This window comes from Panicum hallii, chromosome 9 (genome assembly GCF_002211085.1).
Source record: "Panicum hallii strain FIL2 chromosome 9, PHallii_v3.1, whole genome shotgun sequence".
NCBI lineage: Eukaryota > Viridiplantae > Streptophyta > Magnoliopsida > Poales > Poaceae > Panicum > Panicum hallii.
The window spans coordinates 67,765,892-67,792,642 of NC_038050.1; the positions used below are offsets into that span (position 1 = coordinate 67,765,892).

The following is a 26,751-nucleotide window of genomic DNA, read 5'->3' on the forward strand; positions in this document are numbered from 1 at the left end:
GTGGTGAAAGCAGATAGCGGATGGATGAGTGGCTCTGCCACGACTTCTACGGCACTTCACTGCACTAGATGTGTGTGCACTGCACACACACACTGTAGCAGCGCACTGCTCAGCCTGAGCTCCCGTGTGCAAGCATTGGGCATTCCGCATTCCACTAGTGCTTGATAACCAGCTGGCCGTCTACATCCAAAGTTAAAACCGCAACAGTGTAGTCGGCAGCCTCTGATCTTTTCAGTAGCAACACGACGAATATGACACGTAATTAAGCTAGCCAACCACCGCTGTGGCAGCATCATCTGTAGATGGAGCGCTTGCAATTTAATTTTTTTGATATATGATCCAAAGGAAAAAGGGAAATCGCTCTCTCTTGCCACGATCGCCTCAATTTCCCTGTCACCCGTAGCAGCGATAAAGTTGCTCCCATAAATACTAGTGGCGGCGTGTCACTGTTCACATCATTGCATGACATCTGAGTTCTCATGAGGTAGTACGAATAATTAGTGCTGCGTGTAACCGCAAGAAATCGATTGTTCTGTTTTGGAGCGGCGAGAAAGGCAAACGGGGCACAAATGGGTTAAGGACTTACAGGTATACGAGCTACTATTTTTTAAAGATGATTAGGGAGGACTTAAAAATGGTTATGATTAAACAAGGAACCGCAGATAACAGAAGAATGTAGCTAGATTCGTAGAGAGCTTCGTGCGCACAGGACTTCCTCGTCCTCCATGTCTTGGCGGCGGACCGCGTCCAGCGAAACGGGCGAGATTCTTCGAGTACAAACGCCGCAATCTGACAAATTCAGACTCCATTTCGTACGTTGTTTAATTATTAGTTCGTGAATTTGGTAATCGTATACCTAACCCCATAAACAACCAAAAACACCCATTTTATATGGTTGGATTGGGATCCCCTTTACAGGCCTCGGCGGCTGCTAGTTCAAGTAACCTCCAAAATTAATAATATTCACCAAATCTAATGTCACAATGTTAATGACGTTACATCGGCCAACACCCCAATTTGTTTGCCTGAGCTGAGAAAGCTAGTACCAATGGTCAGCACATGCTAGCTGCTAGCACCATGTTCGAAACATGCAAGTGAAATTTTCGCATTGCAAAAAGGTTTGCTATGCACCGCGCATTAACTCAGACGGCACGATGCAAACATTTTTGGTGTTGCTAGTGCCATCTGACGTGCACCTACCGAACCAACACAGCAGTGACCACTGGCACCTGTGTGCACCGAATTGAAGCACCAGCCGGCTAGGCTGGCTAGGTAGCGCGCAGGTGGGCGCCGCACGAGGAAGCCGGAGGGGGAGGCCGCCGCCGGCCGAGCGGAAGGCGGCAGGAACTGGCGGTTGCGGAAGAAGCTGAGAAGAGCGGGGGCGGGAAGGATCCGCGCTCCGCCCGCCTCGCCTGTCCCCGTGCGGGCCGGTTCCATTCCGTCACGTGTAGTAGTGTGCTAGTGGTACCTGGCCTCCGGCTCGGGTTTTCCGGTCCGGTCGCTTGGCAGGGTGTCAGTTTTTTAAAAATTCCTGCGCAAAACGCCGAGCGAGACGGGGACAAGTGACGTGACAGGTCGCGCGCAAAATAAAACCGGGACGGACGGGGACGTGTATCTTATCACGAACGAGGCGTGCGTCATGGGTTTTTTTGTTTATGGTTGCCGCTGGCGATGGAAGAAGGGGGAGCTGATAGTGACAGTTTTTTTTAGAAAAGAAACGTATATACGGAGAAGATTGCTTTGCAGGGTCGCGCTGGATGATGCTTCAGAATCCAGGCGGGAATAAACTACTATAAATTAGCATTTTTTCTATATTACTTAGGGTGTGTTCGTTTCCTGGGGTCTAAAGTTTAGAGGGGTCACATCAAAGAGAATCTTGTCATTTAGAAGTATTAAATAAAATTTAATTACAAAACTAATTGCAGAACCCTAGGGCTAATTCACGAGACGAATCTAATGAGGTATATTAGTCCATGATTAGCGGATGACTACTGTAGCATCATTGTGGCAAATTATGGATTAATTAGGCTCATTAAATTTGTCTCGCGAATTAGCATCCATCTGTGTAAAAAGTTTTGTAATTAGACTTTATTTAATACTTCTAAATGACAAGATTCTGTTTGATGTGATGGGTCTAAAATTTAGAGGGTAGGAAACGAACACACGCTTAGGGAGAAAGTTGTAGGTACAAGATCTTTGGGAAAGACTCACCTGGCCGTTTAGGTCTGATAGAAAAGCTGATCCTTGAAGGCCTCTGCTGCATAAAGGATAGAAAGTTCTGAAATCGATCAGGCATCGCTGTCTCCGCGACGCATGCTGAGCTAAATCCCGTTTTGCAATTTGATGAAAGTTCAGCTACCCGGGAGACCAAAATAAGGGTTCAGAAAGGTTTATCGCAAGTGCTAGATGACAGAGCGAGGAGCCTTTCCATGTACTGAATTACAGAATTTTCCCTGCACGAAAGGGAATTCTAATCCAAAAATCACCCTCACTGCCACTAACAAGTAACAACCCTGCTCGTCTTACCTGCATTCCTGCATCCTCCGATTCGGATCTCAGACGAACAAAAATCTATCGGCGCGTCCATTTCCAGCTCGCAACTTGCCGGTTCAAGTACAGGACAAACAGCCCACTTGCCCAGCGCCCCTGTGGCAGCAAAGCAGCCGGAGGAGGGCCAAAAAAAACAAGACACGGAACGCTTCGCTGTTTGGGTGGGAGCGACGGCACAGCGCCACGCGACACCAATGGGAGGAAGCGTGCGTGCCGCGCCAGATCCAGACGAAGCCGCGCTCGCGCTCGCGCTCGGTGACTCACCCGCCCCGCCCGCGCGTCGCCGTCGCCGTCGCGGAGCCACCACTAGGCGCCCCCGCGCGGGCCCCGACGGCGACCCCAGCGCGCCCCCCATCCCAAGCTCCCCAACCCAACGTGGCGTTAGAAAGTTCTTCCCGTCTTCCTGCCACCGTTGCCAGTTTCACCGCACGCCTTCGCTCCACCTCCCTCCCCACGTTTTCTTCCTCCCCCGCGATCCCGTCCTGTTTTTTAATGGGCGGAGCTACCCGGGTGCGCTCACCGCCGGCGCCTCGGCGCCACGCTCACCTGCGGAGACGGCAGCGCAGCGCTGATCCGGCCGGCTCGTGACGGCCGCCTGGAATGGACCGGACCGGGCGGGACGGGACGGAGCCTGGAAGATGGAAAGAAACGGAGGGCGTCGGCGGCTGGCCGGCGCGGGAGCGGCCTAATCCTGGCTCGCGTGATGATTACGGAACAAGGTCGTTAGTTCCTGGGACGTGACAATATGGCACGTGCTTCGCGACTTGGGAGCGAAATTCCAAATTCAGCTCAAGGACAAAACACCGAACCGGGAATGCAGTGCGGTGCTACAAGTACCTAAATTGCTCCGCTGGAGCATAGATTTTGTAAACCCGGAGGTGTGCATTTTCGTGAGAAAATGTTGTCGTCCTCAGTAGAAACATCGGTCGAGCTGGAAATTTGCTTCCGAACGTTTCTGAACATGTGACCTCCCTGGTCCAGAACTCTAAATTGTCTTAGGTTATGCTAATTTACCTTGAAAGGACCAGGTAGCCAGGCCACGGCGCCTCAATTTTCTTTGATAATTACAGTGATGTATCTTTTTCAAGAAATAGAAACAAAACACGTTCGAAACCATTTGGTCTCAATAATGTACTGGATTCATTTTACATGAGGTGGGGCATGTAAATTGCTTCGCTCTGCAAAAAGGAAGGATGTCCCTTACAAATTTATTTGAAAAAAAACAACTCTATTATACTCTACTAACATCTAGTAGTGTTCTGGGAAATCTATGTCTTACGAAATGCTGCTTTTTATGAATTTTCGAAATGAGATATTCAAGTGGGGTAGGAGAAATGACTAAGCATGCATAGCACGGTTGGCGCGCAAGTGACATGACGCAGATTGCGGGCAGGGGACGCACAGCACGGCGCGGCAGATGATGGGCACACATGCAGGAGAGGTGGAGATGCAACCGAAACAACTCACCCGCCGGTGCTCCAACCGCATTCCACTCTCACCCGCCCGTCTTCCACTCCTGCTCCATATATACAGCCTCCCTCTCGTCTCGTGCTTGCCTCCCCTCTTCACCTCACCCATCTCTCTCGGGAGCTCCTACTCCTCAGTCCTCGCCCCTTCCAAGCAACAAACCCATGGCTCTCGTCCGCCAGCGCCGCCAGCTGCCGCACCTCACCCTCCCGCTCGACCACTTCGCTCTGCGCCTGCCACCGCAGCCGCAGCCCGCCGCCGCCACTGCGCCGTCCACCTCCGCCTCCGAGGCCCGCCTCTCGGACTACGAGAGGATCTCCGTCCTCGGGCACGGCAACGGCGGCACCGTCTACAAGGTGCGCCACCGCCGCTCCGCGCAGCCGTTCGCGCTCAAGCTCTTCGCGGACGGGGACCCCTCCGCGACGCGCGAGGCCGAGATACTCAAGCTCGCCGCGGACGCGCCCCACGTCGTGCGCCTCCACGCGGTGATCCCGTCGGCGTCGGCGGCCGCCGCGGGGGAGGCGCCCGCGGCGCTGGCGCTGGAGCTCATGCCCGGGGGCTCCCTCGCGGGCCTGCTCCGCCGGCTGGGCCGCCCGATGGCGGAGCACCCCATCGCCGCCGTCGCGCGGCAGGCGCTCCTCGGGCTCGCCGCGCTGCACGCGCTCCGCGTCGTGCACCGCGACCTGAAGCCGTCGAACCTGCTCGTGGGCGCCGGCGGCGAGGTCAAGATCGCCGACTTCGGCGCGGGCAAGGTGCTGCGCCGGCGGCTCGACCCCTGCGCGTCCTACGTCGGCACGGCGGCGTACATGTCGCCGGAGCGGTTCGACCCGGAGGCGTACTCGGGCGACTACGATCCCTACGCCGCCGACGTGTGGAGCCTCGGGGTAGCCATCCTGGAGCTGTACCTGGGCCACTTCCCGCTCCTGCCCGAGGGCCAGCGCCCGGACTGGGCCGCGCTCATGTGCGCCATATGCTTCGGCGAGGCGCCGGAGCCGCCGGCCGCGGCGTCGGAGGAGTTCCGGGACTTCGTGGCGCGGTGCCTGGAGAAGAAGGCCGGGCAGCGCGCGTCCGTGGCCGAGCTGCTGGAGCACCCATTCGTCGCCGAGCGGGACGCGGCCGGCGCGCAGCAGGTGCTCGCCGCGCTGGTCGCGGAGGCGGAGCAGGGCGACCTGTAGCTCAAGTGCCAGCCGGGCCGGTTAATTAATTCACTAGTAGGAGATCTAGGGACGAGCCGATGTGTACATAAGAGCTTCGCCACGTGGACGAATAACCTGTCATAGGTGGCGTTTTCTTGCTTTTCTTATGCAATTTTTTGATCGGTTTTCTGGACCCCAATCATTCGTTCGTTGTTTGAGTTCATTTCGCAAATCGCAAGGGCCAAATTCGTTCGGATCTAGCAAAAATGTGCCGAAATTTGTGCGATTCAGATTCTTCGAACGACGTTGCTCGATGAAATGTTAATCCATCCGTTCGAATGTTCGATGAGATGCTTAGGAGATTTTACGGCAGCATGAACAAATCTAAGCATGTTTAGTATGGCTGTTGTAGTAGTCGTGTCAGCAATCGAAAATTAAGGGCACTGCACCTGAAAACTAGGTCATTAGTTTGCAAATATTGTTGAAAGAAAAAGATTAGCTGTGTTCTCATCTGTAAAGTGTATCGAGTAGTTCAGTTTAACGAATAATGATTGACATCTAGCATACGCATGAGTGGCGCTATGCGTTACTTTTCTGTTGGGGTGGTTGCATTTGGGCGCCATCATTTCTGGAACGTTTCATAATGTCATGTGGCAGAGTACTGCTACAAAACTGTTGCGATGGCTGGGCCACCACAAATTCGCGAGCAATGGCTATACCAAAACGTGAAGAACAGAAAAGGGGGTGTACTGCTCTCAGAAGAAGCAAGCAAGCAAACAAAAAGAGGCTGTGCTGACAACTTCGTTCGACCGACCGATCAAGGACATCACACAACATTAGTAGGTCGGCCGCGGGCACATAATTGTCTCATTGTCAGTACTCATTCCATCTGGTAGAAGCGTGCAGATGATGCATCATCTCCCCTTGATGACTCTAGATTCTAGAACATGTACAAAAGTGGAGGTGCTATGTTATGCACCTACGCATCCCCTGTAAGCTTAATCCCCTGGTGGGATCCTCACCGCACCCCTTTGCTTTGCTTGCTTCTGACCAAAGTTCGGCATCGGCTCTAGGGTCCACAAATGTATTAGAAGAAAAATCCTCATCATCTCCAGCATTTTTCCTTCGAGGCAGTAGCAAATTCCAAGCTCAAGCGCACACGCACACCCGGGCCGACACCAGACCCTCCCGTCTCCGGTCTCCAACCGGCCACGCTCTGCGTCGTCGTCCTCGAGATCTGACACGGCCGAAGCGAACAGCAGTCGGGAAGGCACGTACGATTCGCCACTGCAGGCAGCCAGGGTCGCCGTTTTGTCAAGGTGGATACTGGATATTTATGCAATTATGGTCTGGACTCCGGAGCAGCTCGTGGCGGCCGCCGCGACAGGCCGGCCGCTGTTTGTCGCGGCCCTGACCCGCGCCGCCGGACGGGCCGGAACCGCCGGTGGAAGTGGAATCATCGGAGATGGTTCGGCCCGGGAGCTGGGGGGAGCCAGGGTCGGGAGAGGAAACCACGTGACGGCTTCAGGTGCGGGCTGCAGTGGGCGGTTACGGATACCTGCGTGCTCGTATCGTTCCGCGAAGCGAGGATCTGCGGATCTGCCCGTGCAGGCAGGCCACGGGCAGGGGCGGGCGCCCGGCGGAGGTTTTGGGGTGGTTGGGTGCTTCGCGGAAGCGGATCCGGTGTCGCACGGGCGGCTCGGCACCTGCATGTTTCCTCTTCCTCCGCCGTAGCACCAGCCGATGCGGTACGACACCGTGGACGGGCGAAGCATCGCAGGCGTGGAAAAACATACCCCGGGTGGTGGTAGATTTTTTTCCGTTAACAGTTCGCCGTACTTCTTCCGGACTGTAGATTCTCTAGTGGCCCGAGATGACGTGTCTTCGTCTGGTTTTCGAGTTTCAATGGATGGCTGGAGGAGATGTAGATCCAATCCGAAATCCATCAGATGTGATGGGGTTGTTTAAAGAAATAGGCGCGATTAGCACCGGTGTGGCACTGCTGGGCCACTGGAGTCGTTGGCAGTGACGATAAGTAGGGCTTGATTACGACAATAACGGGTGAAGTCACTGCTCAGCTCACCCGTTGCTGTCACGCTGGCGCTCTGATCTCTTGCGCGGTTGCGCACTCCTTTCGATTTCAAAGGCTCTGGGAGGGCTCTCAAGCCTCAACCTCGCTCGCTCGGCTAGGCGTGCTGGGCCGAAAGGCCTGCCCGTCGTCGCTGCGGAAGCCCGAAAGAGACGTCGAAACAGACCAGACCCCTGTGCTCAGCCCGTCAGGACGAGCACGGCTGTACAGATTGCTGCTTGGCGCAGAATATGTTGTTGGGAAAAAAATATAGAACTGCGCATCCGGGGAATCGAACCCCGGTCAGTACCGTGGGAGGGTACTATGATACCACTACACCAGATGCGCTTGATTGATGGATAGGTTTTTGTCAAAAGTTTTGGAGCATGGCCATATCACAAACCCGGGCCCAGCCCTTCCAGCTAAAATTTACCAGTTAAGCGTTCCCCGAAAGAGACCTTAGCAGAGCAGCGAACATGATATCTTAAGACCTGAACAGCGGCTGCAAGCCTGTAATGCTCCCCGTATACAACAGGACTGGGACAGGAGTAAGGACCTATGAAGACTCGTCGTATACTAAAATAACGTATACAAAATTGCTCTTCATGTATAAATCCAATACAACAGTATATACAACAGATGATGGATGCTACCTTGCGTTATACATGTAGCTAGGACAAAGAAAGTTGGGGCAAAAACAAAATCCCTGTCCTATAACCTTGAACGCGCGGACAAGGAAAATAAAAATTCTATAGTCAACATGTGTTACTGTCTTTTTTTAGTGTATTATTACTTAGTATACTGAATCCTGAGCACTTCAAACGTCTTCAGGTTGTCAATGGTAGCCACCTGGTGGAACACACTGGGTTCGAAGACTCCGTCCATCACAAATCTGCAGAAATTGAAACCATATCAGTAACAGGAACAGCATTACAACAATGCCAGAGAAACCACTGAGTTCAACAAGAAGGCAAATACATTTCAGGAAAGAAATAGGAGAAAGAAAATAAACTGTTTTCTGGGCAGTTTTCATAGTTTCTAGGGTTTCTATGTAGTTACAAGAAATGCTCAATCACTTTCATTGTGTTTTAGAAATTAATTAAGCTTATTTAGTCAGCATCAAAGAAAGGCATACGTTCCTGCAAAAGCTAAATGAGAAGATTCTGCATATAGCATTGGATATACAAAAGTGAAGATACCCATATCAACATGCATTTGATGCCACAGAGGATAAAGGCTGAGAGATTAGAGGAGAGTCACATAGCAGCTATAATTATGATATAGGAAGAAAATCAGCGAGTACTGACTTCAGATTCTGAAAGAAAGCCCTATTGTATAGTGCCAGTGATGCTGTATTATGTTTGATTCTGCAAACTCATAGTAAAGTTCATAAACAGAACGAAGTGTAGAAGAGTTCTTATGGTAAAGCATCTCTACCCACCTAATGTCACTGAATGATGGGCTCCTTGACTATCACTCATGCTTCGGTTATGATGTCAGCTGAAACAAGAGTGTCTAAATTTGTTAGAACTGGATAGAACAGACCAAGAAAAGAATAAACAAAATAGGATTATAACAAATACAACAAATGAATAGCTTTCAAATCAGAATTTGCATGGCATCGATTAAAATGGAAACAATTTCGTGTAATTCAAAGACTCGCCAGATAGTTTGCATGGAGAAAATTGAATATTGCACAATTCTTTTTTTTCTGTTCTCCTGCAACTATTAACTTCTAAAAAAATGACCCTGCGGCAGATTTAGTCAAATAGAAGTAATTGCTCTGCTTGTTGCGCATTGTTTCTTCCAAGATAAAGAAAGGGTCAGCATGAACATTCTAGCAAGCAGCAAACAAAAAACAGAAATGTGACGCGGAAGGTGTTCCGTTTTCGCAAAACCCAGCACAACTTTTAATAGACAGGCATGTACTTGTGCACATCAAATGCATAGTTCGGCCTTAGCCTCCAAAGTCCAAACATGGGCACTTGGGCATAGCAGTTCCACGGTTAAATAAAAGAAATAACATATGCATGTCTTGTAGAACAAAAGGTAAGCATGAGACAAGCTTACGGCAATTAGTGGATACCATATTGAAGATTTTTGTGGCCCTGTTGTGCTTCCATCTGACAGTCCTGCAGCTGCTGCTCCTGCTCTAATTGTGAAGTATGAAAAACAGGATACTCAGTGTAATCTTCAACAGTCAACGGAGGCTCCACTTGAGAGTTCTGTTGTTCTCCCATCTGAAAGTCCTGCTCTGATGGAAGTATGTCTTCTATTTCGCAACCAAGAAACATATCATCCCAGCCAGATAGAGCAGAGGTGTTAGGCAAAAGGTCCCCAGTTGAAGCCAGAGGATCCACACTGTTAGAAGTTGTTTCTACATCCATGGGCATGGCAGTTTCAGGGCTTGAAACTGGCTGCGCAGTAGTTGGAGAAAAAGCTCCATTTACTCTTATTACTTGATTGGAGGTTTCAGGAATGGGAGGATGGTACTGAATAATTTGTGCGCCAGCAACAGAAGTCTCCTGATCAGCCACATGACCTTGTTCCAGAGCACGGAATCTCCTTTTCCTGCTCCCATCATCATTCCACCAATTACTCCTGCGCTGTTGCTGCACCAGCTGATTGAGGAAATTTGGATTCTGGACAACTATTGCCAAAAGTGCCATCATCTGCTGCTGGTTTTGTTCCATCACATGTAGGCGTTGAATTAAATTCTGCACTTCAAGGCTAGATGATTGCTGGTACTGCCTGAGATCTACTAGCTGCTGCATTAGAAGGGCTTTGTCCCTCTTAAGGGTTTCAACCTCCTTTTCAAGACCTCCATATTTTCCAATTTCGATATTTTCAGTGCCAGGTGCAGTTTTGACAGGTGCCGGCTGCAGATCACTAGTCGCATCCTGAGCAGATTTCTTCTTTCTCTTGATGGTCTTCAGAAGATGTTTTTGGTCCTTAACAAAACCTTCATTGGCCCATTCCCATCTATCAGGATCAACTTTATGAAATCCCTGGTTATGAAATAGAACATTATTAAATCCACCTGATTAAAAACTTAATATTCAACATGAACACACAACACAGAGAACATCAAGACAAAATAATAGCTAATTTTGTGCAGAGGGTTTTTAAACATAATATAATATAGTAATGCTTCTATTTCTATTTACAATATATGGTGCAATCTTCATGAGCAAGTTTATGTAAATATGTGGAGACAGAAGAAGCAAACACAGTATCACAAGAGAAACACTAGACTTGCACAAATCAGTGCATCAAGCAACATGGAGCTGGATAAAAAATTTACAACAATCATAGAAAAAAATGGTATACTAAGACCATTTCAGTGCAAGCATACAGTATGATTCAGCAAAATATTAGCAAGGGCATCATCGAGTAAAGCATCAGGCTAGGATACAGGTAAGTAGTAAGACAGCATCCTTTCTATGGTTGTGAAGTACCAGAGGTGATTCAATCGAATATAATTATGAAAAATTACCAAATGTCAGAAAACATTCTTTCCCTGCTAATAAAGGGAACAAGATCAACATAGCTCTAGAAGCCAATTATATTCACTTGGTCAGGTGCACAGATTTACAATGGTAAAGGAGAGAAAATAACCCCCAATGCCGTGTGTTTTATGCGCTGATGCTCTTATTGAGCAAATGAGATGAAAGGCAAATATATATTTGAGTATCAGCATATCACCCCCAACCCATTTCAACAGTTCAGTTTCGTTCGGGAAGTCCAGCCAGAACCATCTCCAAAATGGGATAACCAGAATAAGTCATATAATCTCAATACAAGAAGAACCAAACTGAGCAAAGCAACAGAATATACCAAAATGACATGAAGATAGCTGAAGCTACTAGCAACCCAAGGAGATTGTGCATATTTGTGGTCAGAAGCTACTCCAAACAAGCAATTGCAGATTTGAAACCGAAGAACTAGCTACCCGCAATAAGCACAATATTGTAGAACCTAGTGTCAACCACCAATCGCACTAGTCAGCAGAAAACAGCATCGATTTCGCGCACCTGCAACAAACATGGCCACACATGTAAATTGGAAACAAAGATTAGGGAAACTTACATAGGTGTTGAGCTGGCGTATGAAGCTGGTGAAGTGGTTGTGCTTGAAGTGCCGCGGCAGCAGGTCCCGCTCAAAGGCGTGCGAGTCCCAGATCACGAAGCTGCCGCCGCCAGCCGCCCAGGAGATGACCGCGTCGGTCGCCGGGTCGGAGACCATGTCGTAGACCTTGGTCAGGAACGGCGCCACGTCCGGAGGCTTCGGCACCACCCCCACCGGGGCCGCCGCCGGTGGGGCCTTACCCGCCAGTGGGGCGCCGACATCGCCGGCGACCTCGCCGCCGGCTGGGGAGGCGGGACGCTGGGGCGACCGCTTCTTCGAGCCCATGGCGACGGACGATGCGAGAACCCTAGGATTTTTGGCTGGAGGCTTCGGGAATGAGCGGCGGCGTTGGAGGCTTCGAGATTGAGGCGACCGCGCGACAAGAAGGGACGGGACAGGGGCGAGGCGGCGAGGGTATTTTGGTTGGGTCGGTTGGTTGGTTTTCAGATTTCTTTGATGAACTGTACGGGAACGGGAGGGGAGGGGAGGGGAAGGGAAGGGGGGGTTTCGTTCGCCTTCGCCTTCTGCGATAAGAAAGGAAAATGTGGAAGGGGATATTTATTTGGTTGGATCACGAAAGGCGCGTGGCCGGGCAATACTTTACGGTACGTTTTTCCTGGCCAACCTACTGACTTGTGGGTCCGAAATCTGGTGGGTCATATATGTCGGTGACTGTGATGGCGAACGGCGGTGTCGCACCGTGGTAGCAGTGCCGCGTACTTTCCCGTATTTGGTGGGGCCGTGTCTCGTGTGGGACAGGACCGTCAGTGCCTGTGTCGCGCGTGGGATGTCGTTCGGAATTCTTTACTTGACTCTTGGGCAATGACACGTTGAGCAAAGCTGAAGGATTTGATCAGTGGTAGGGGGGGTCCCAGGAGGCAAGTTGAGAAGCCGTGGGCCGACCGGCCGAGCAGGAAGCTGCTTGGTAGGAAGCGCCGAAGCAGAACCGCCGCAGCCGTCACGTCTCTGACGTGTGGTCCCAGGAGACAAATTCCACTGAATCCAGCAGTACCTCAACGGAGACAAGGCGGTATATGTCGTCGTTGACGACGTCATCGCAAGGTTGAAGTTGGCTCGACACGACCGTGTCGAGGAGCGACGCGCTTTCTTCCCGTTCTTCGTCGCCGAGCTCGAGTCTCCAGTGTCCTACCGACCGGTGGGTCAGTGCAGAATCCGTGCAACCTCCTCGCGTTCTCACGAGCGAGCTGCCCTCTTCAACCTGGACTCAACTAGGCCGAACGTATACACGACACTGCTAAACTAGGCCGGCCTACTACCCACCGAGCTGATCGCAGCGACCCAGGCCGGTAGAAAATTTTTCGCCGATGTGTGCGCTCTAATTGGGCCCAGTGGAAGCTAAAATGAACCCATAGACCTGCTTTCTCTGTAGTTATGTACGGGCCGAACTTCATTCGCTGCCCACAAGCCCGTGTGGAGTCTTGGATCTTCGTTATCTGCTCGACCCCAAATCCCCCAATGTTGGTGTGCTTGTACAGTAGTACAGTACACACAGCAGTACTCCCAACAATTTCTTATCGCTGCTTTCGCCCTTGGGGCCACATGCGAGCACATGGAATTTTCACCATCGTGCTACCCCGCTGTTGGGATTGGAGCATCTTGCAAGTTGCAATCAGGCTCATAAACTATGCGTGGTGGCCTGGGCGCTTGTCCTTATCGGATACCCATGATGAAGCGGGGTGCCGGTTCTACTGCAGATCCCAACGGCCCGACGACCACGCTGCAAACAAACTTTTTTCCCCTCACGAACACGCAGCTCCTGAAATTCCACGAGAGCTGCGGCAGCCATCATCTGGAGGAATCTGGTGAAGTTTCTGGTGACACTTTTTGGACGTGCGCCGTGGATGCTTGCAGACAACTGGCTGGTTGGATGTCGACCTGGAAGATGCAACGCGAATGCGCCGTTCCGCCGCGGTAGTGCGAGCTGACCGCGCCGGCCAGGCCACGGCTCCGTGTCCCTGCATATGGGGCCACGGGCATCTCCCAAAACCCGCATCACCACTCATCGTCATCGTCCACGACCCCGCACCGATAGCCCGGTGCTGGAGCCTGGAAGTCTAATGCATTTCTAGGGTTTAATCAAGACGGTGGCCTAACTAACGAACCAGATCCAGCGCGCCAGGTAGCTGACGCGTACACTAAAAAAAAAAGCGTACGGCGCACGGCGCCGCCTGGTAATCGCCCGGAATCTGAGATGCGACGACGGCGTCGCGGCCGGTGTGCTCTCGACTTCTCGCGATCCGGTCTTAAACAACGTTGACGAGCTCGGCTCTGCTCATGGCGTCGTCCCTCGCGGCAATCGAAGGCGAGGAAAAGGGGAGGCCCGAGCTGAACCCCACTATGCTCCGAACGAATGATTTGCTCGGTGGCAAAAGCGTGCTGCGGCGTCGACGAGAACCGCACGAGCGAGCGACTACCGAAAGGCGTGGTATTTCTGTAGGCAGTGGCCACTGGCCGCCGTGTCTGAAACCCCTAGACTATTGGTCTGACGGACGACACCGAAAGGAGCTCGTGCCACTTTCAGCGATCCTCGTTCTCCGTGGTTGCAAAATTCCAGTCGGGTTAGTTGCCCGCCTTTTGACCTACGGGCTGGCACTTTTGCCTCGTCATCTCGCATCACATATACTGTATTGCATGATCAGGGCAGGAGGCTACTATACTTGTAAAAATCTACGGGCTTTAATCGACCAAAACCTACTGTTGCAAGCAGGATTTTTGATCGCCGGTTTGCCTTTGTAAAATACTGAAAATTTGGAACCTAGTGCTTTGTAGGTAGGAGAGTGTGTGTGCGCGCGCGCGCGCACATGCAACCTAAGAAAACATTTCAGTCAAAACTTGCCCACAGAAAAACATCTACTAGTCAAACCAGACGCCGTACAATCCAAGTGATGTTGTCAATACTTGTTGCTTGCTACTTAAATTATGTAGCGAACTCCTTGGAAACGTACGTGCTCACCTATGCATATCGCCATCAAACTCCAGGTGTAGCCGGCGAGGCCAGAAATCTTCTGTTTTTCTCCAGCACCTGGACCAGAATTCACTAGCCTGTCAAATGCTTTCCTTCCGTAACGACGGCTCCACTGAGTATTGGAGTTTTTTTTAACTGTGGAATGTAATTTGACACGTTGAATACGTAAATGGAGTTCTCCCTTTCCGTAATTTCTATCTTTTTAAGAGAAAAACTTAAGATGGTTCAAGACTTAAGAGAAACTTAAGATTTAGGCTCATATGGCAGATTGATTGCATCGTCATGGCCTCTCATGTGCTCATGGGCAGAGTGAGCTCTGCGTCAAAGTTCCAAAAGTGAAGGATGCCATCACAATGTTTCTGCTGTGGGGCCATGTAGCACAGTGATGCCCGGATTCCCAATAATGACAACAGTGGTTTACCTGTCCACTATCACCAGCGACAATAAACAAAAGCAGATCAGCATCGAGGAGCTCCAACTTCCCCTTGCTGCTTATCCAAATCGTGCTATTACTAAAAGCAAAGCCCAGTGGCCAAAGACTGCCCCGTGGTGCTTAGTTTCTTAATCGTTTTCCTTTTCAATCGGTGGAGCATTGCCATCACCGTCACAGATTCATTGAATCTCGCCCACATTAACAACCCTCCCTTGGACGGGTTATTGCTTCAGCATGAAGCCACCAGAGCTCGATCCGAATTCAGAAATGAGTTCTCCGATACACTCTCCAACTCAGGATACGACGACATTGGAAACGCCACCGCAAAACATTGCGAGGAAAAAACAAGTGCACTGCCGTATCGTTGTCACGCGCTTAGCTGTTTGGTTGCTGATGTTTACCGTTAATGCGGCGGTTAAACGCATCAGGCAGCGGATTAGCCCGGAGGCATTAGTGTACGGCGATAACTGTGCCTGCCAGATCCATCCAACAGTGGAGATCAAAAGCCCACGGCGTTGTGCCCGACAAGCGCCCATCAAGAAAAGGGACCAGATTGCACGGCTGCTTCTTGCTTGGCCCTGAAACTGACACTATAAGCAACGATCGGCACATCATTTAAGGATGCTCCGGCTGGAAAAATATCAAAAGTCATCACAAAAGCAGCAGTACAAGATGCTGTTGATCTTATCCAGACGCATCTGCGCGAGTCCTAATCGTCCTGAAATGCTCGCGGACAACGACTAATGACCGGCCCGAGACGACCTCCACGGATGGATCATCTAATCAGGCTCCAAAATCAAGCAGGATCGAGACTTGAAGCCAAGTCACTCACTCACACAGCAGCAGCAACTCATGGCGTCTTCACATTCACGGTGTAGTTCGTGAGGCTGATCGATGATGCCGTCAGGTTTTACGGCGGGAGCCGGCTGCAACAGGATAAAGAATTGGGGGCGTCGTGATCAGGTGTACCAACTGATCTGACTGACGCCGGCGTTGACAGCGAGGCCCGGCCCTCTGAAACCAAATCATTGGTCGCCCACACGTCACGCGCCCCTGTGCCCCGGGGGGAAAATATCTTTACTAATTTATTACTTGGATCAAGGCACTGACTGTGCTTGGGTGCCCTTCATCTGCTGGATTACTTGCCTTCGCTGCAGACTACAGTCTGATGGACCCAAACGGAGCCGCTGGTGAACGATGGATGGCGAGGCACTGGCCTCCGTCGCCCTGTCCATTGCTTTAACACGACAATGCCGTCGCAGCCGCTGATGTGACGCCACGCGTGCAGTGCATTGAGCTTGTGTGGGAGAGAAACGTAGCAACAGGGTTTAATTGCGTTCATGGCTGGTCCGGGTCCCGAAAGCAATCTATCCGATCTAGAAACGGAAACGATGCCCCAAACCATGTACTAGTATCATGCAGGTGCAGCGATCCTTAACCGGAGCACCGGCAGCCGGACGCCAAGACAGGGTAGGCACATCTTATCCTGATTCCCTGAGCGTTGGATCCAGGACCGGCGGGACCGCCGCTGGGGCGCCGCCCTCCCCTGATCGCGCTGCCGCCAGCGCCCGGTGGCAGTGTGGCACGGCCGCTGCCCGCTGGTGGTCCTCTGCCTCATCCGCCCGCAGGCCGCATCACCAGAGTTCAAACGGTGGACGGGGGCAAAGCTTCCTCCATTTGGCGTCAGGAGGCGCGCAGACTTGGCCGGCGTCGCCTCGCCAGGCGCCGTCGCCGGTGCATGAACCCCAGAGGATAGATCGGTCTCCAGCGGATGGGTGCGGAGAGAGGGGGCAGAAACAGCGGTGGCCCGTGGCCGGAGCGGCACGGGTACGAGAGCGCACAAGCGACGGTGCCGTAGCGGTAGCCCCCCACATGGAGCGACAGTAGGGGTACTGAGCCCGAGAAAGGCACCGGCAGCAAAGTTATTCGTACCCCGAGCTGAAACCTAATCTGATCTCTTCGGTCTGTTACCCGGTTGACCCCGCTCGCCGCACGACATGATGTCGTCATCCTGCGTTGCAATCCTCTGCTCGGTGGTGTTGCTTTGCTACTCTAGCAGCTGTAGCAGTGAGGGATTCTGTATCAGATCAGGCCTTTATTTATTTACTCTTACACTAGGTAAAACAATAAAACATATTCTGATGATTTTCCATCTCCATCTCCATCTGCCCACGGCATAGATCCGGCAACCAGCATCTGTGGCAGAAAGTGGGAGCCCAGTCAGATTCCCTCCGCTGCCTCCCACTGAATTTCACACTGACCCATCGCGCATCTCAGGAAGAGACACGGGGTCACAAGCTGACATCCACTTGTCAGGCCCCCATTAGCCCGCTGCCCCCGGCCGCTGCCGCCTCCGACGTACCGCGCCGCGCCACGTCGCCGGCGGACAGCCTGGGTCGCTGTCGGGAACTCCGTTCTCGCCACGCGGGTTCCCCGGCTCGGCTGGCTCGCCGTTGCCCCGCCCGTTGCCGGTTGCCCACACGCGATTTTACTGTACCCGCGGGCACCTCGCGTCGTCTGCTGCCTTGGTAAAAAGCTGAGGGGTAGAATGGTCATCGCGCATCTGCGGAGGGGGAAAAGTCCACTCGGATTAAACATTCGCGAGCTTCGCCCTGGTTCTTGCCTCCAACCAAATGCGAGGGGCATCTTCTTTTTTTGACTTGAAATAAGATTGAGATGTGGTTAGGATGCCAAAAGAGATGTTTGCCCATGATCCGAGCTAGTGCTTCTTGCTTGGTGAGAACTGAGAGGTATGGTTTTGGGAGGACCAGTGACTTTCTGCAAACGTGCCAAGCTAGACAAAGGACCAAAACCTATGAAAAAAGAGAGATAAAGGACCAAAACTAGGCAGCACGCACATAAAGTATTTTTGTCTCACAAAATACGCAGAGATGCTCGCGCTAGAACACAGGCCTGCCTACAGACGAAACAGAGGCATCCATTACGAGCAGTCTAAAATGCATTCGAACCATAGCTTTGGCACATCCTTGCCCTTGCTCCTTATTAGAACAAAGAAAAAAAATTCTCACACGGCAAATTGGTAGTCTAAGGCCCAACGGTGGCCTCTAAACCGTTCTGTACCCTATATATAGATAAGATTTCGTTCTCTATTGCTCCAGCAGCGTTCTTTAAATGGTCCTCTAAAATAGAGAACGCTACAGGTTTCCTCTATATATAGAGATTCTCTCTCCTCTTCTCTATTTTTTCTTTACGTTTTAAACACTGAATTAAATAAAAATAAAATATGTCCATAGCATTTGAGGTATGATAAATACGTACGTATAAAAATTTGGAACAAAATACTTTTCTAATATAGGGTTTAATGTATAGAGAACGAGATTTAGAGAACGTTGTTGGAGAGAAATGAGATATAGAGGAGAGAATTTTGTAGAGAATTCTATAAATGAAGGATATAGAAAAGGATACAGAGAATGACGGTTGGAGATAGCCTAATAAAAATTGAACTAGAGCTTTGCCAAGCATGAACTATCTTTATCCGTACTAACCCGTACTGGGACTCTCCGCCGATAGGCGTTGAGGTTCTGGTGGTAAGCGATTGTGCTGTGTCCACGGTTTAAAGGAATGAAGCTATTCCAGTAAAAAAAAAACATCCGTGCGTCGGCAAGTCTGAAGTGCGAACGCTGTAGGTAGGGCCGTAGAGAGCGGTTGGTCTGGAGCTCTGGATGAGAAACTCCACTGCAATCAAGAGCACGAAATTCATTCAGACAGACACAAACTCAGGCTCTGTTTAGTTTCCACCCCGTAAACGCAAAAAAGCCGTAAACGCAAAATTTTTAAAGGAATCTTACTAATTTGAAGTACTAAATGAAGTCTATTTACAAAATTTTTTGCATGGATGGGCTGTAAATCGCGAGACGAATCTAATGAGACTACTTAATCCACGATTTGCAACAGTGATGCTACATTAACCACCCGCTAATTATTGCTTAATTATGGATTGATTAGCATCATTAGATTCGTCTCGCGATTTACAACACATCCATGCAAAAAATTTTATAAATAGACTTTATTTAGTACTTCAAATTGGTAAGATTGTTTTGCAAAAAAAAATTTTCTTTTACGCCTGCCGAACTAAACAGGCTTTCTTATTCATTTCACCTGTCCAATCGTGTACACCGTCAGGCTCTTTCGCTGTCGCCTGATATAAAACCAATAATCACACGACGGGAACGCACACCGAACCCTGTCCGCCCGACTCGCCCGGTGAATTTCCTCCTCAATTTACTTCCAGCGGCCGTACACCTGTGAGGCGCCTGTGCTCTTCTCCCTGGGATCCGCCCGAAGATCCAAGCGCAAGGCCACCAAAACCAAACAACCTCCTGCCGATCCCCGAAGAAACTCATTCTTTTCCGCTCCCGTTTCTTGTACTTTCCTCTCGCTCGTCTTCGATCCGTCTCCCACAAGGGCAGGGAGATCATTGCAGTCCCTGTCACTCCGCACCGCCCCGTCATGGCGTCCTATGCGACTCGTTTGTCCCCGTCGTCTTTCTGATTGATTAATCCGAGGGCATGGATCTCCATGAGGTGAGCTCGGAAGATCTTGTGTAGGAACTGCTGCTATAAAGCTCTGTTCCCCTCCCCTCCACTTCCTCCTCATGCAAGATGAGCAGCTCTTGATCGCGTAGGGGTTGAGGAGCGAGCCTGCTGGTTGCGGCTTGGAGATTCTTCCGGGTTTCTCTTTCTCTGAACTTTTTCCTGCACTTTCCCCGTCTGATATTTATCAGCTTCCTTTACTCTAGTTGAGTTGCTTGCTTGCTGAAAACCCCCCATTTCTCGCTTCAAAGCGGTCGGATTTTTACTGCAAATAGCCAGCCAGTCTCTGAGCCGACCTTTTTCCACCACTGCTGCACCCAGGCGAGAACAACAACGTCAGTTTGCAGCAGGAGAAAAGGTTCTCCCTTGTATTGAAAGCACACAATTCCCCCCCTCTCTCTTCCCAATTGAATCCCAATTGAATCTGTGGCTGCCCTCGCTCCCATCACTCGTAGTCGTAGGGTGAGCATAGTGATACAGGTGTCTGCTTGTTGAATCCCGTGTGCGCCACTTCTCCCGCAAGCTCTGCAAGCTTGTTGCTATCCTGCAAGGAACAGCGTGCCAAAGCTCTGCTCTTTGCTAGTTTCCTTGCGTCGATCCGGCACCAATCTTGGATTGGGCTTCAAGGACGGTGCTTCTTGTAGCAAGAAGCCCAAACATTTGATCCAGGCAACCGCTCGGATCCTTGCAAGAACCAGGCGGCCGGCCATGGTGTCCCGCTCCTACTCCAACCTCCTCGACCTGGCCACCGGCGCGGCGGACCAGGCGCCGGCGCCGGCCGCGCTCGGCGCTCTCCGGCGGCGGCTCCCGCGCGTGGTCACCAACTCGGGGCTCATCGACGACTCCCCGGCGTCGCCGTCCACACCGTCCCCCGCGCCGCGCCCGCGCACCATCGTGGTGGCCAACCAGCTCCCCATCCGGTCCCACCGCCCGGCGTCGCCGGAGGAGCCCTGGACCTTTGACTGGGACGAGGACTCCCTCCTCCGCCACCTCCACCACACGTCGCCCCCCTCGATGGAGTTCATCTACATCGGCTGCCTCCGCGACGACATCCCGCAGGCCGACCAGGACGCCGTGGCGCAGGCGCTCCTCGACACCCACAACTGCGTGCCGGCCTTCCTGCCGCCCGACATCGCCGAGCGCTACTACCACGGCTTCTGCAAGCAGCACCTGTGGCCGCTCTTCCACTACATGCTGCCGCTGTCCCCCGACCTCGGCGGCCGCTTCGACCGCTCGCTGTGGCAGGCCTACGTCTCCGCCAACAAGATCTTCGCGGACAAGGTGCTTGAGGTGATCAACCCGGACGACGACTTCGTGTGGGTGCACGACTACCACCTCATGGTGCTCCCCACCTTCCTCCGCAAGCGCTTCAACCGTATCAAGCTCGGCTTCTTCCTGCACTCGCCGTTCCCCTCGTCGGAGATCTACAAGACGCTGCCCGTGCGCGAGGAGCTGCTGCGCGCCCTGCTCAACTCCGACCTCATCGGCTTCCACACCTTCGACTACGCGCGCCACTTCCTCTCCTGCTGCGGCCGCATGCTCGGCCTCTCGTACGAGTCCAAGAGGGGGCACATTTGCCTGGAGTACTACGGCCGGACGGTGAGCATCAAGATCCTGCCGGTGGGGGTGCACATGGAGCAGCTCAAGACGGTGCTCGGGTTGCCGGAGACCGAGGCCAAGGTGGCTGAGCTGATGGAGAAGTACATGGGGAAGGGCAGGGTGGTCATGCTGGGTGTCGACGACATGGACATCTTCAAGGGGATCAGCCTTAAGTTGCTCGCCATGGAGGAGCTGCTGCGGCAACACCCCGAGTGGCGGGGGAAGCTGGTGCTGGTGCAGGTCGCCAACCCGGCCCGAGGGCGGGGCAAGGACGTCGCGGAGGTGCAGGCCGAGACGTACGGCATGATGCGGCGCATCAACGAGGTGTATGGTGAACCCGGGTATGAGCCCGTTGTTCTGATCGATGAGCCGTTGCAGTTCTACGAGCGCGTGGCGTACTATGTCATTGCCGAGGTGTGCCTGGTGACCGCGGTCCGGGACGGCATGAACTTGATCCCCTATGAGTACATCGTCTCCCGGCAAGGCAACGAGACGCTGGACAGGATGCTGCGGCAGGGGAAGCCAGAGGAGAAGAAGAGTATGCTGGTGGTGTCCGAGTTCATCGGGTGCTCACCGTCCCTGAGTGGCGCGGTCAGGGTGAACCCGTGGAACATCGAGGCCGTGGCCGACGCCATGGAGAGCGCCCTTGTGCTGCCTGAGAGCGAGAAGAGGTTGCGCCACGACAAGCACTTCCGCTACGTGAGCACCCACGACGTGGGGTACTGGGCCAACAGCTTCCTGCAGGACCTCGAGAGGACCTGCAAGGATCACGACAAGCGGCGGTGCTGGGGCATTGGCTTCGGCCTGCGGTTCAGAGTGGTCTCGCTCGACCTGAGCTTCAAGAAGCTTTCCTTGGAGAGCATCCTTATGGCGTACCGGAGGGCGAAGACGCGCGCGATTCTGCTGGACTACGATGGCACGCTGATGCCACAGGCGATTAACAAGAGCCCGTCCGCGGAGTCGGTGAGGATACTGAACAGCTTGTGCCGGGACAAGAACAATGAGGTGTACCTTTGCAGTGGCTATGACCGGCGCACTCTCCACGAGTGGTTCCCTTGTGAGAACCTTGGCATAGCGGCAGAGCATGGCTATTTCCTGAGGTATGTGCTGCTTCCTGTTCGTGAAGATCATTCTTTCACCTTCTCCATAGACATCATAGACTATGTTCTAGTTCACTATACCGAGCTGAACGTTGCGTCAGTATTGTGAAGAAATGTTTCAGAATGCTGCTTAGTTGGACACAAACACATAGTAGCATTGGAATAGAACATAGGATGCAACGAATTTGGCTACCTGGTCTATTTGTTGCTGAGATTCTAGGAACTGTCCAGTTCAATGATCTCTTACTCTCGGAAACTTTAATTTACTGAATAAAGGTCTAAGAGGGACGCGGAGTGGCAGACCTGCATCGCTGCTGCCGATTGCAGCTGGAAGCAGATCGCAGAGCCGGTGATGTGCCTCTACAGGGAGACGACGGACGGTTCAACCATCGAGGACAGGGAGACGATCCTCGTCTGGAACTACGAGGACGCGGACCCTGACTTCGGCTCGTGCCAGGCCAAGGAGCTCGTCGACCACCTCGAGAGCGTGCTCGCGAACGAGCCCGTGTCAGTGAAGACCACCTCTCACTCTGTCGAAGTGAAACCGCAGGTGACGCCTTCACCCTCGTTCTTCATCTCATCGACATGTTCTTGGCGCAAATAAATAATCGAGGCATGCGAGATTAAACTCACAAGGGGAAATCATTTCCTTCTCGCAGGGCGTGAGCAAGGGCCTGGTGGCGCGGCGCATGCTGGCGTCGATGCAGGAGCGGGGCCAGTGCCCGGACTTCGTGCTGTGCATCGGCGACGACAAGTCCGACGAGGACATGTTCCAGCTGATCGCCACGGCGGCCTGCGGGGACTCACTGGCGTCCAAGGCGGAGGTGTTCGCGTGCACCGTCGGCCGCAAGCCCAGCAAGGCCAAGTACTACCTCGACGACGCGGCGGAGGTGGTGAGGCTGATGCAGGGGCTCTCCTACGTCTCCGAGGAGCTGGCCCTGGCCAACCACCGGGATGAAGACGACGACTCTTCTCCGGACGTGTGGGAGTAGCAGATTAGTAGTAGCGATTAGCGCCCTGCAGCAGTTGGGATTGCAGGTGCAGGGCGTACAATTTGCGTTGGCCCACTTGGAGGCTGGAGCTTTCGCCGAGTAGTTAGATGTGTAAATGAGGTATGGTTTTCAGGATAATGCACTGTGATGATGTAGTTACTTGCCGGATGATCCTAGTACTTGTTTCTATGGATGCCTTGAAGGCCTGCTTGTGGTGCTGCCAGATAACCAGATCAGTGTAAACCAGTAGGCGGATCTGAAGTTCCATTCCTCTGAAGATCATAACTTTGCTCGTCTGTCTGTATGACATCTTGGTATAAATAGCCACCTGATTGCCTGTCAGTCCTTAAGTAGTTTCTACTCATGTCATGTGATGTCAGTTACTTAGGATTGAGCCGGTCTAAGCAATAGTGTTACCAAAGTTCGGTATAATAACTAAAAGAAGATACAAGTTGAAGCCAGATCTTGGAGCGCTGTGACGCGAGAATATACAAAGACGCGCCTCAGCACCTGGCTACCTGATAAACAAATCCAATCCCAATTTCTCTGGAAGGAGAAAATATTGTCAAATCCACCTCCATCTCAAAAAAGGAGAAAATATGGTTAAATGCGACAACCATAAATACTTCTTTCTGTAAATGGCACCAATTTTGCTACCTAAAAGGGTAGAAATTAAGGGGCATACAGATGTTTGGTTCCATTTCTCTGAAGAGCACATCTGACAAATTTACTTCACATGTACTCTTGTAATTACATCTATCCTGAAACAAACAGATTAGGATTTTGGTCGGTGCATGAAAAGATATATGAATCTGAAGTTGCTAATTGCTACTCCCTCCATTCTAAATTATAGATCGTTTTGGTATTTATAGGTGCATAATAATTAATATGTATCTAGATAAATGATCAATAATTTGGAACGGAGGGAGTAGACGCGACAAGTTGGCCTCACGTCCGGAGTTCGGTGAACCTAGAAACAAACAAGCAGTACTGGTAAGAGCTCAGCAGCTGATTATCTCATTAACAGATCCAATCCCTATCTTTTGGGGGCGAAATAACAAAGGTTTCACTAACATTTCAGCAATCTTCAGCACCGGGCATTGGCTATCACTCAGAGAAGTTCAATCTTGGACATGGTCCCTAGATTGCCTACAAGGTTATGTCGCAACCTCTCCAGGACTCCACTGACAGTCAAACCCGAAGCTTTCAGTCGTGAAACTTGAGTCTAGCCGGCGTAGCTATCAGGCGCGAATACATTATATATTCGCCAATCGCTTCCTTGCAAGCATTGTTAATCGCAAGAAATCTTGAGGTCAATGCTTGCACGTACGAGCAACGAAGAAAAACGGTGCCATCTAGTGCTATAAACTAAACCCTCAATTGCCTTCCCTTTCAAATCGTTGCGCACGTCGGCACGCAGAGTGTTTGCGGAGGAAATGGGGATCAGCGCGGCGCAGCGCCGGCGCCGGCGGCGGCAGTGGACGCTGGCGCTGGTGACCGTGGCGGCGCTGCTGGAGCGCGCGGACGAGGCGCTGCTGCCGGCGGTGTACAGGGAGGTGGGCGCGGCGCTGGGGGCCTCGCCCACCGCGCTGGGATCCCTCACGCTGTGCCGCGCGCTCGTGCAGGCCGTGTGCTACCCGCTCGCGACGTGCGCCGCGGCGCGCCACGACCGCGCGCGCGTCGTCGCCGCGGGCGCATTCCTATGGGCCGTGGCCACGCTGCTCGTCGGCGCCTCGGGCACATTTCTCCAGGTCAGTGGCCGCCACGTGTTATTTTTGCGCCGTTCCCCCACCCACTGACAAGTGGGCCTCCGAAACATTTTTTCCCCGTTGGGTTCTGCTGTTCCTGCTAGAGGCTAGGGCGCGGCGTTACCTACCTGAAGGCTGTAATGAAGAGCTCTGTTGCAGATGGCGTTGGCCAGGGGCTTCAATGGCGTTGGGCTGGCGCTCGTGGTGCCGGCGATCTACTCCCTCGTGGCCGACTACAGCGACGACGCCACGCGTGGCTCGGCGTTCGGGTGGATGGTGATGGCACAGAGCATGGGCCATGTCACGGGGAACTCCCTCGGCGTGCTGCTCGCGGCCACGAGCTTCTTCGGCGTCCCAGGCTGGCGGCTGGCGTTCTACGCCCTCGCCCTCGTCAGCGCCTCGCTCGCCTCCCTGACATGGCTCCTCGGCGCGGACCCCCGCCCCAGCAGGACGAAGGCGACCGCCGCGGCCACGCTGTCCCGACTCGTCGGAGAAGCCAAGGACGTGGTGCGGGTGCCGACGTTCCAGATCATCGTGGCGCAGGGCGTGGCCGGGACCGTCCCGTGGTCGGCGCTCAGCTTCGCCGCCATGTGGCTGGAGCTCGTGGGGTTCACGCACTGGCAGACCAGTGCGATCACTACCCTGAACAGCCTCGCCAACGCGCTCGGCGCGCTGTTCGCGGGATTCGTCGGGGACCCGCTGGCGCGGCGGTTCCCCAACACGGGGAGAATCGCGCTGGCACAGGTGTGCACCGCGTCGACCGTCCCGCTCGCGGCCGTCCTGCTGCTCGCGCTCCCCGACGACCCCGCGGCGGGGGCTGCGTACGCCGCCGCGTTCTTCGTCTTGGGCTTCGCCATGCCCTGGTGCCCCGTCACCACAAACTAGTGAGCTGATGACACCACCGTGGACCCTGCGAAAAGTTGCCGTTGCTCCATCTGGCAACTCGCTCACCCCCGCCCGCCGTCCTTCTCTTTGCTTGCAGTCCAATTTTCGCGGAGATCGTGCCGGAGACGGCGAGGACGACGGTGTACGCGATCGACAGGTGCCTCGAGTCGGTGTTCGCGTCGTTCGCGCCGCCGCTCGTGGGCATCCTGGCGGAGCGCGTCTTCGGGTACCAGCCGGCCGCGTCCGGCACGAGCGTGGACGTCGACAGGGAGAACGCCGCCGCGCTGGGCAAGGCAGTGCTCGCGGAGGTCGCCGTGCCGATCGCCGTCTGCTGCCTCACGTACTCCGCGCTGTACTGGACTTATCCCGCGGACAGGCAGCGCGCGCAGGTCGCCGCTCTGCAGGCGGCAGAGGAGGACAAGGACTGGGACTGTGAAGCAAGTGTAGTTGCAAACGCTACTCCGGCAGACGGCTTGAACCAGGCGCTACTACTACACGGGAGCAGAGTAGTAAATCCTGCAGAGTAATGCATGCCTCCACGTCGAATCACTTCAGCTTCAGGTTTCAGGGAGTATCTTCGTGGGAGACATACAATATTGTAGATAGATACAGGGGAGGTGTTCTACTCCACAACATCATACATGTATACTTGTAACTTGTAAAGAATGTAAAAAGGGTATTTCATCTGCAGCAACGTCTGAATCTAACGCAATTGGTTGAGGTTTGGTATCCGAGTATCTGTTCAATGATGAAACATGGCTGGGACATGTATTGATACCTGCTGAATACTGATTAAAATATACTGGCAAAGACTGGCTGGACAGAAGAGTGAAAACAACTCTAGAATAACAATTCTGTTCTGGAAATTGAGAGTAGACAGAATACAAAATAACTTTCGATATCAAGGAAAATCTTTTTTATTCCGGGCTCTCCATAAGTCTTGCACCCAACCATCCATTATTGCATTGTTAAAAGTCCACAAAAATATGCTGAACAAATTAACAACAAATAGAAGAGAACACAAAACAGACTCGTGACGACAAAAGACTACGGAATGCCATGCTCCTTATTTCCATTACAATTATTTTCGTTACAACATGATAATA

At 52.6% G+C, this 26,751-nt stretch overlaps 4 protein-coding genes and 1 non-coding gene across 6 annotated transcripts; 3 read left to right on the forward strand and 2 right to left on the reverse strand.

Annotated features, from left to right (window-relative positions):
• The first annotated feature begins 4,181 nt into the window (after positions 1-4,181).
• LOC112873073 (mitogen-activated protein kinase kinase 9-like) lies at positions 4,182-5,443 on the forward strand. Its single transcript, XM_025936102.1, has one exon. The coding sequence runs from the start codon at positions 4,182-4,184 to the stop codon at positions 5,190-5,192; it is 1,011 nt and encodes a 336-aa protein (XP_025791887.1). The 3' UTR covers positions 5,193-5,443.
• Positions 5,444-7,498: 2,055 nt separating this feature from the next.
• Positions 7,499-7,569, reverse strand: TRNAG-CCC. Its single transcript has one exon. It is a non-coding gene; the product is annotated as a tRNA-Gly (tRNA).
• Positions 7,570-7,793: 224 nt separating this feature from the next.
• Positions 7,794-11,871, reverse strand: LOC112875790 (heat stress transcription factor A-9-like). Of its 2 annotated transcripts, none has more exons than XR_003225215.1 (4): positions 11,311-11,871; positions 9,292-10,229; positions 8,663-8,721; positions 7,794-8,113 (listed from the first exon to the last, which is right to left on the reverse strand). XR_003225215.1 is itself a non-coding variant. In XM_025939762.1 (4 exons), the coding sequence occupies exons 1-3, from the start codon at positions 11,632-11,634 to the stop codon at positions 8,699-8,701; spliced, it is 1,269 nt and encodes a 422-aa protein (XP_025795547.1). In that variant the 5' UTR covers positions 11,635-11,869; the 3' UTR covers positions 7,794-8,113; positions 8,663-8,698. The 2 variants fall into 2 exon arrangements, 1 of the variants encoding a protein (XP_025795547.1); XM_025939762.1 differs by having other exon boundaries at positions 9,308-10,229; positions 11,311-11,869.
• A 7,087-nt stretch (positions 11,872-18,958) lies between these two features.
• Positions 18,959-23,240, forward strand: LOC112874117 (alpha,alpha-trehalose-phosphate synthase [UDP-forming] 6-like). The gene is made up of 3 exons (XM_025937291.1): positions 18,959-22,020; positions 22,297-22,570; positions 22,680-23,240. Exons 1-3 carry the CDS (start codon positions 20,030-20,032, stop codon positions 23,010-23,012), a joined length of 2,598 nt encoding a protein of 865 aa, XP_025793076.1. The 5' UTR covers positions 18,959-20,029; the 3' UTR covers positions 23,013-23,240.
• A 223-nt stretch (positions 23,241-23,463) lies between these two features.
• On the forward strand, positions 23,464-26,376 carry LOC112874118. The gene is made up of 3 exons (XM_025937293.1): positions 23,464-24,763; positions 24,920-25,644; positions 25,743-26,376. Exons 1-3 carry the CDS (start codon positions 24,449-24,451, stop codon positions 26,170-26,172), a joined length of 1,470 nt encoding a protein of 489 aa, XP_025793078.1. The 5' UTR covers positions 23,464-24,448; the 3' UTR covers positions 26,173-26,376.
• Positions 26,377-26,751: the final 375 nt, after the last annotated feature.

Coding starts and splice junctions, on each gene's coding strand:
- LOC112873073 (XM_025936102.1), top strand. CDS start 4,182: ATGGCTCTCGTCCGCCAGCGCCGCCAGCTGCCGCACCTCACCCTCCCG.
- LOC112875790 (XM_025939762.1), bottom strand. CDS start 11,634: ATGGGCTCGAAGAAGCGGTCGCCCCAGCGTCCCGCCTCCCCAGCCGGC. Junction 10,230..11,310: donor TACGCCAGCTCAACACCTAT/GTAAGTTTCCCT, acceptor TTTCATAACCAG/GGATTTCATAAAGTTGATCC. Junction 8,722..9,307: donor CCACAAAAATCTTCAATATG/GTATCCACTAAT, acceptor CTCTTGTTTCAG/CTGACATCATAACCGAAGCA.
- LOC112874117 (XM_025937291.1), top strand. CDS start 20,030: ATGGTGTCCCGCTCCTACTCCAACCTCCTCGACCTGGCCACCGGCGCG. Junction 22,021..22,296: donor GAGCATGGCTATTTCCTGAG/GTATGTGCTGCT, acceptor TACTGAATAAAG/GTCTAAGAGGGACGCGGAGT. Junction 22,571..22,679: donor CTGTCGAAGTGAAACCGCAG/GTGACGCCTTCA, acceptor TCCTTCTCGCAG/GGCGTGAGCAAGGGCCTGGT.
- LOC112874118 (XM_025937293.1), top strand. CDS start 24,449: ATGGGGATCAGCGCGGCGCAGCGCCGGCGCCGGCGGCGGCAGTGGACG. Junction 24,764..24,919: donor CCTCGGGCACATTTCTCCAG/GTCAGTGGCCGC, acceptor GCTCTGTTGCAG/ATGGCGTTGGCCAGGGGCTT. Junction 25,645..25,742: donor TGCCCCGTCACCACAAACTA/GTGAGCTGATGA, acceptor CTTTGCTTGCAG/TCCAATTTTCGCGGAGATCG.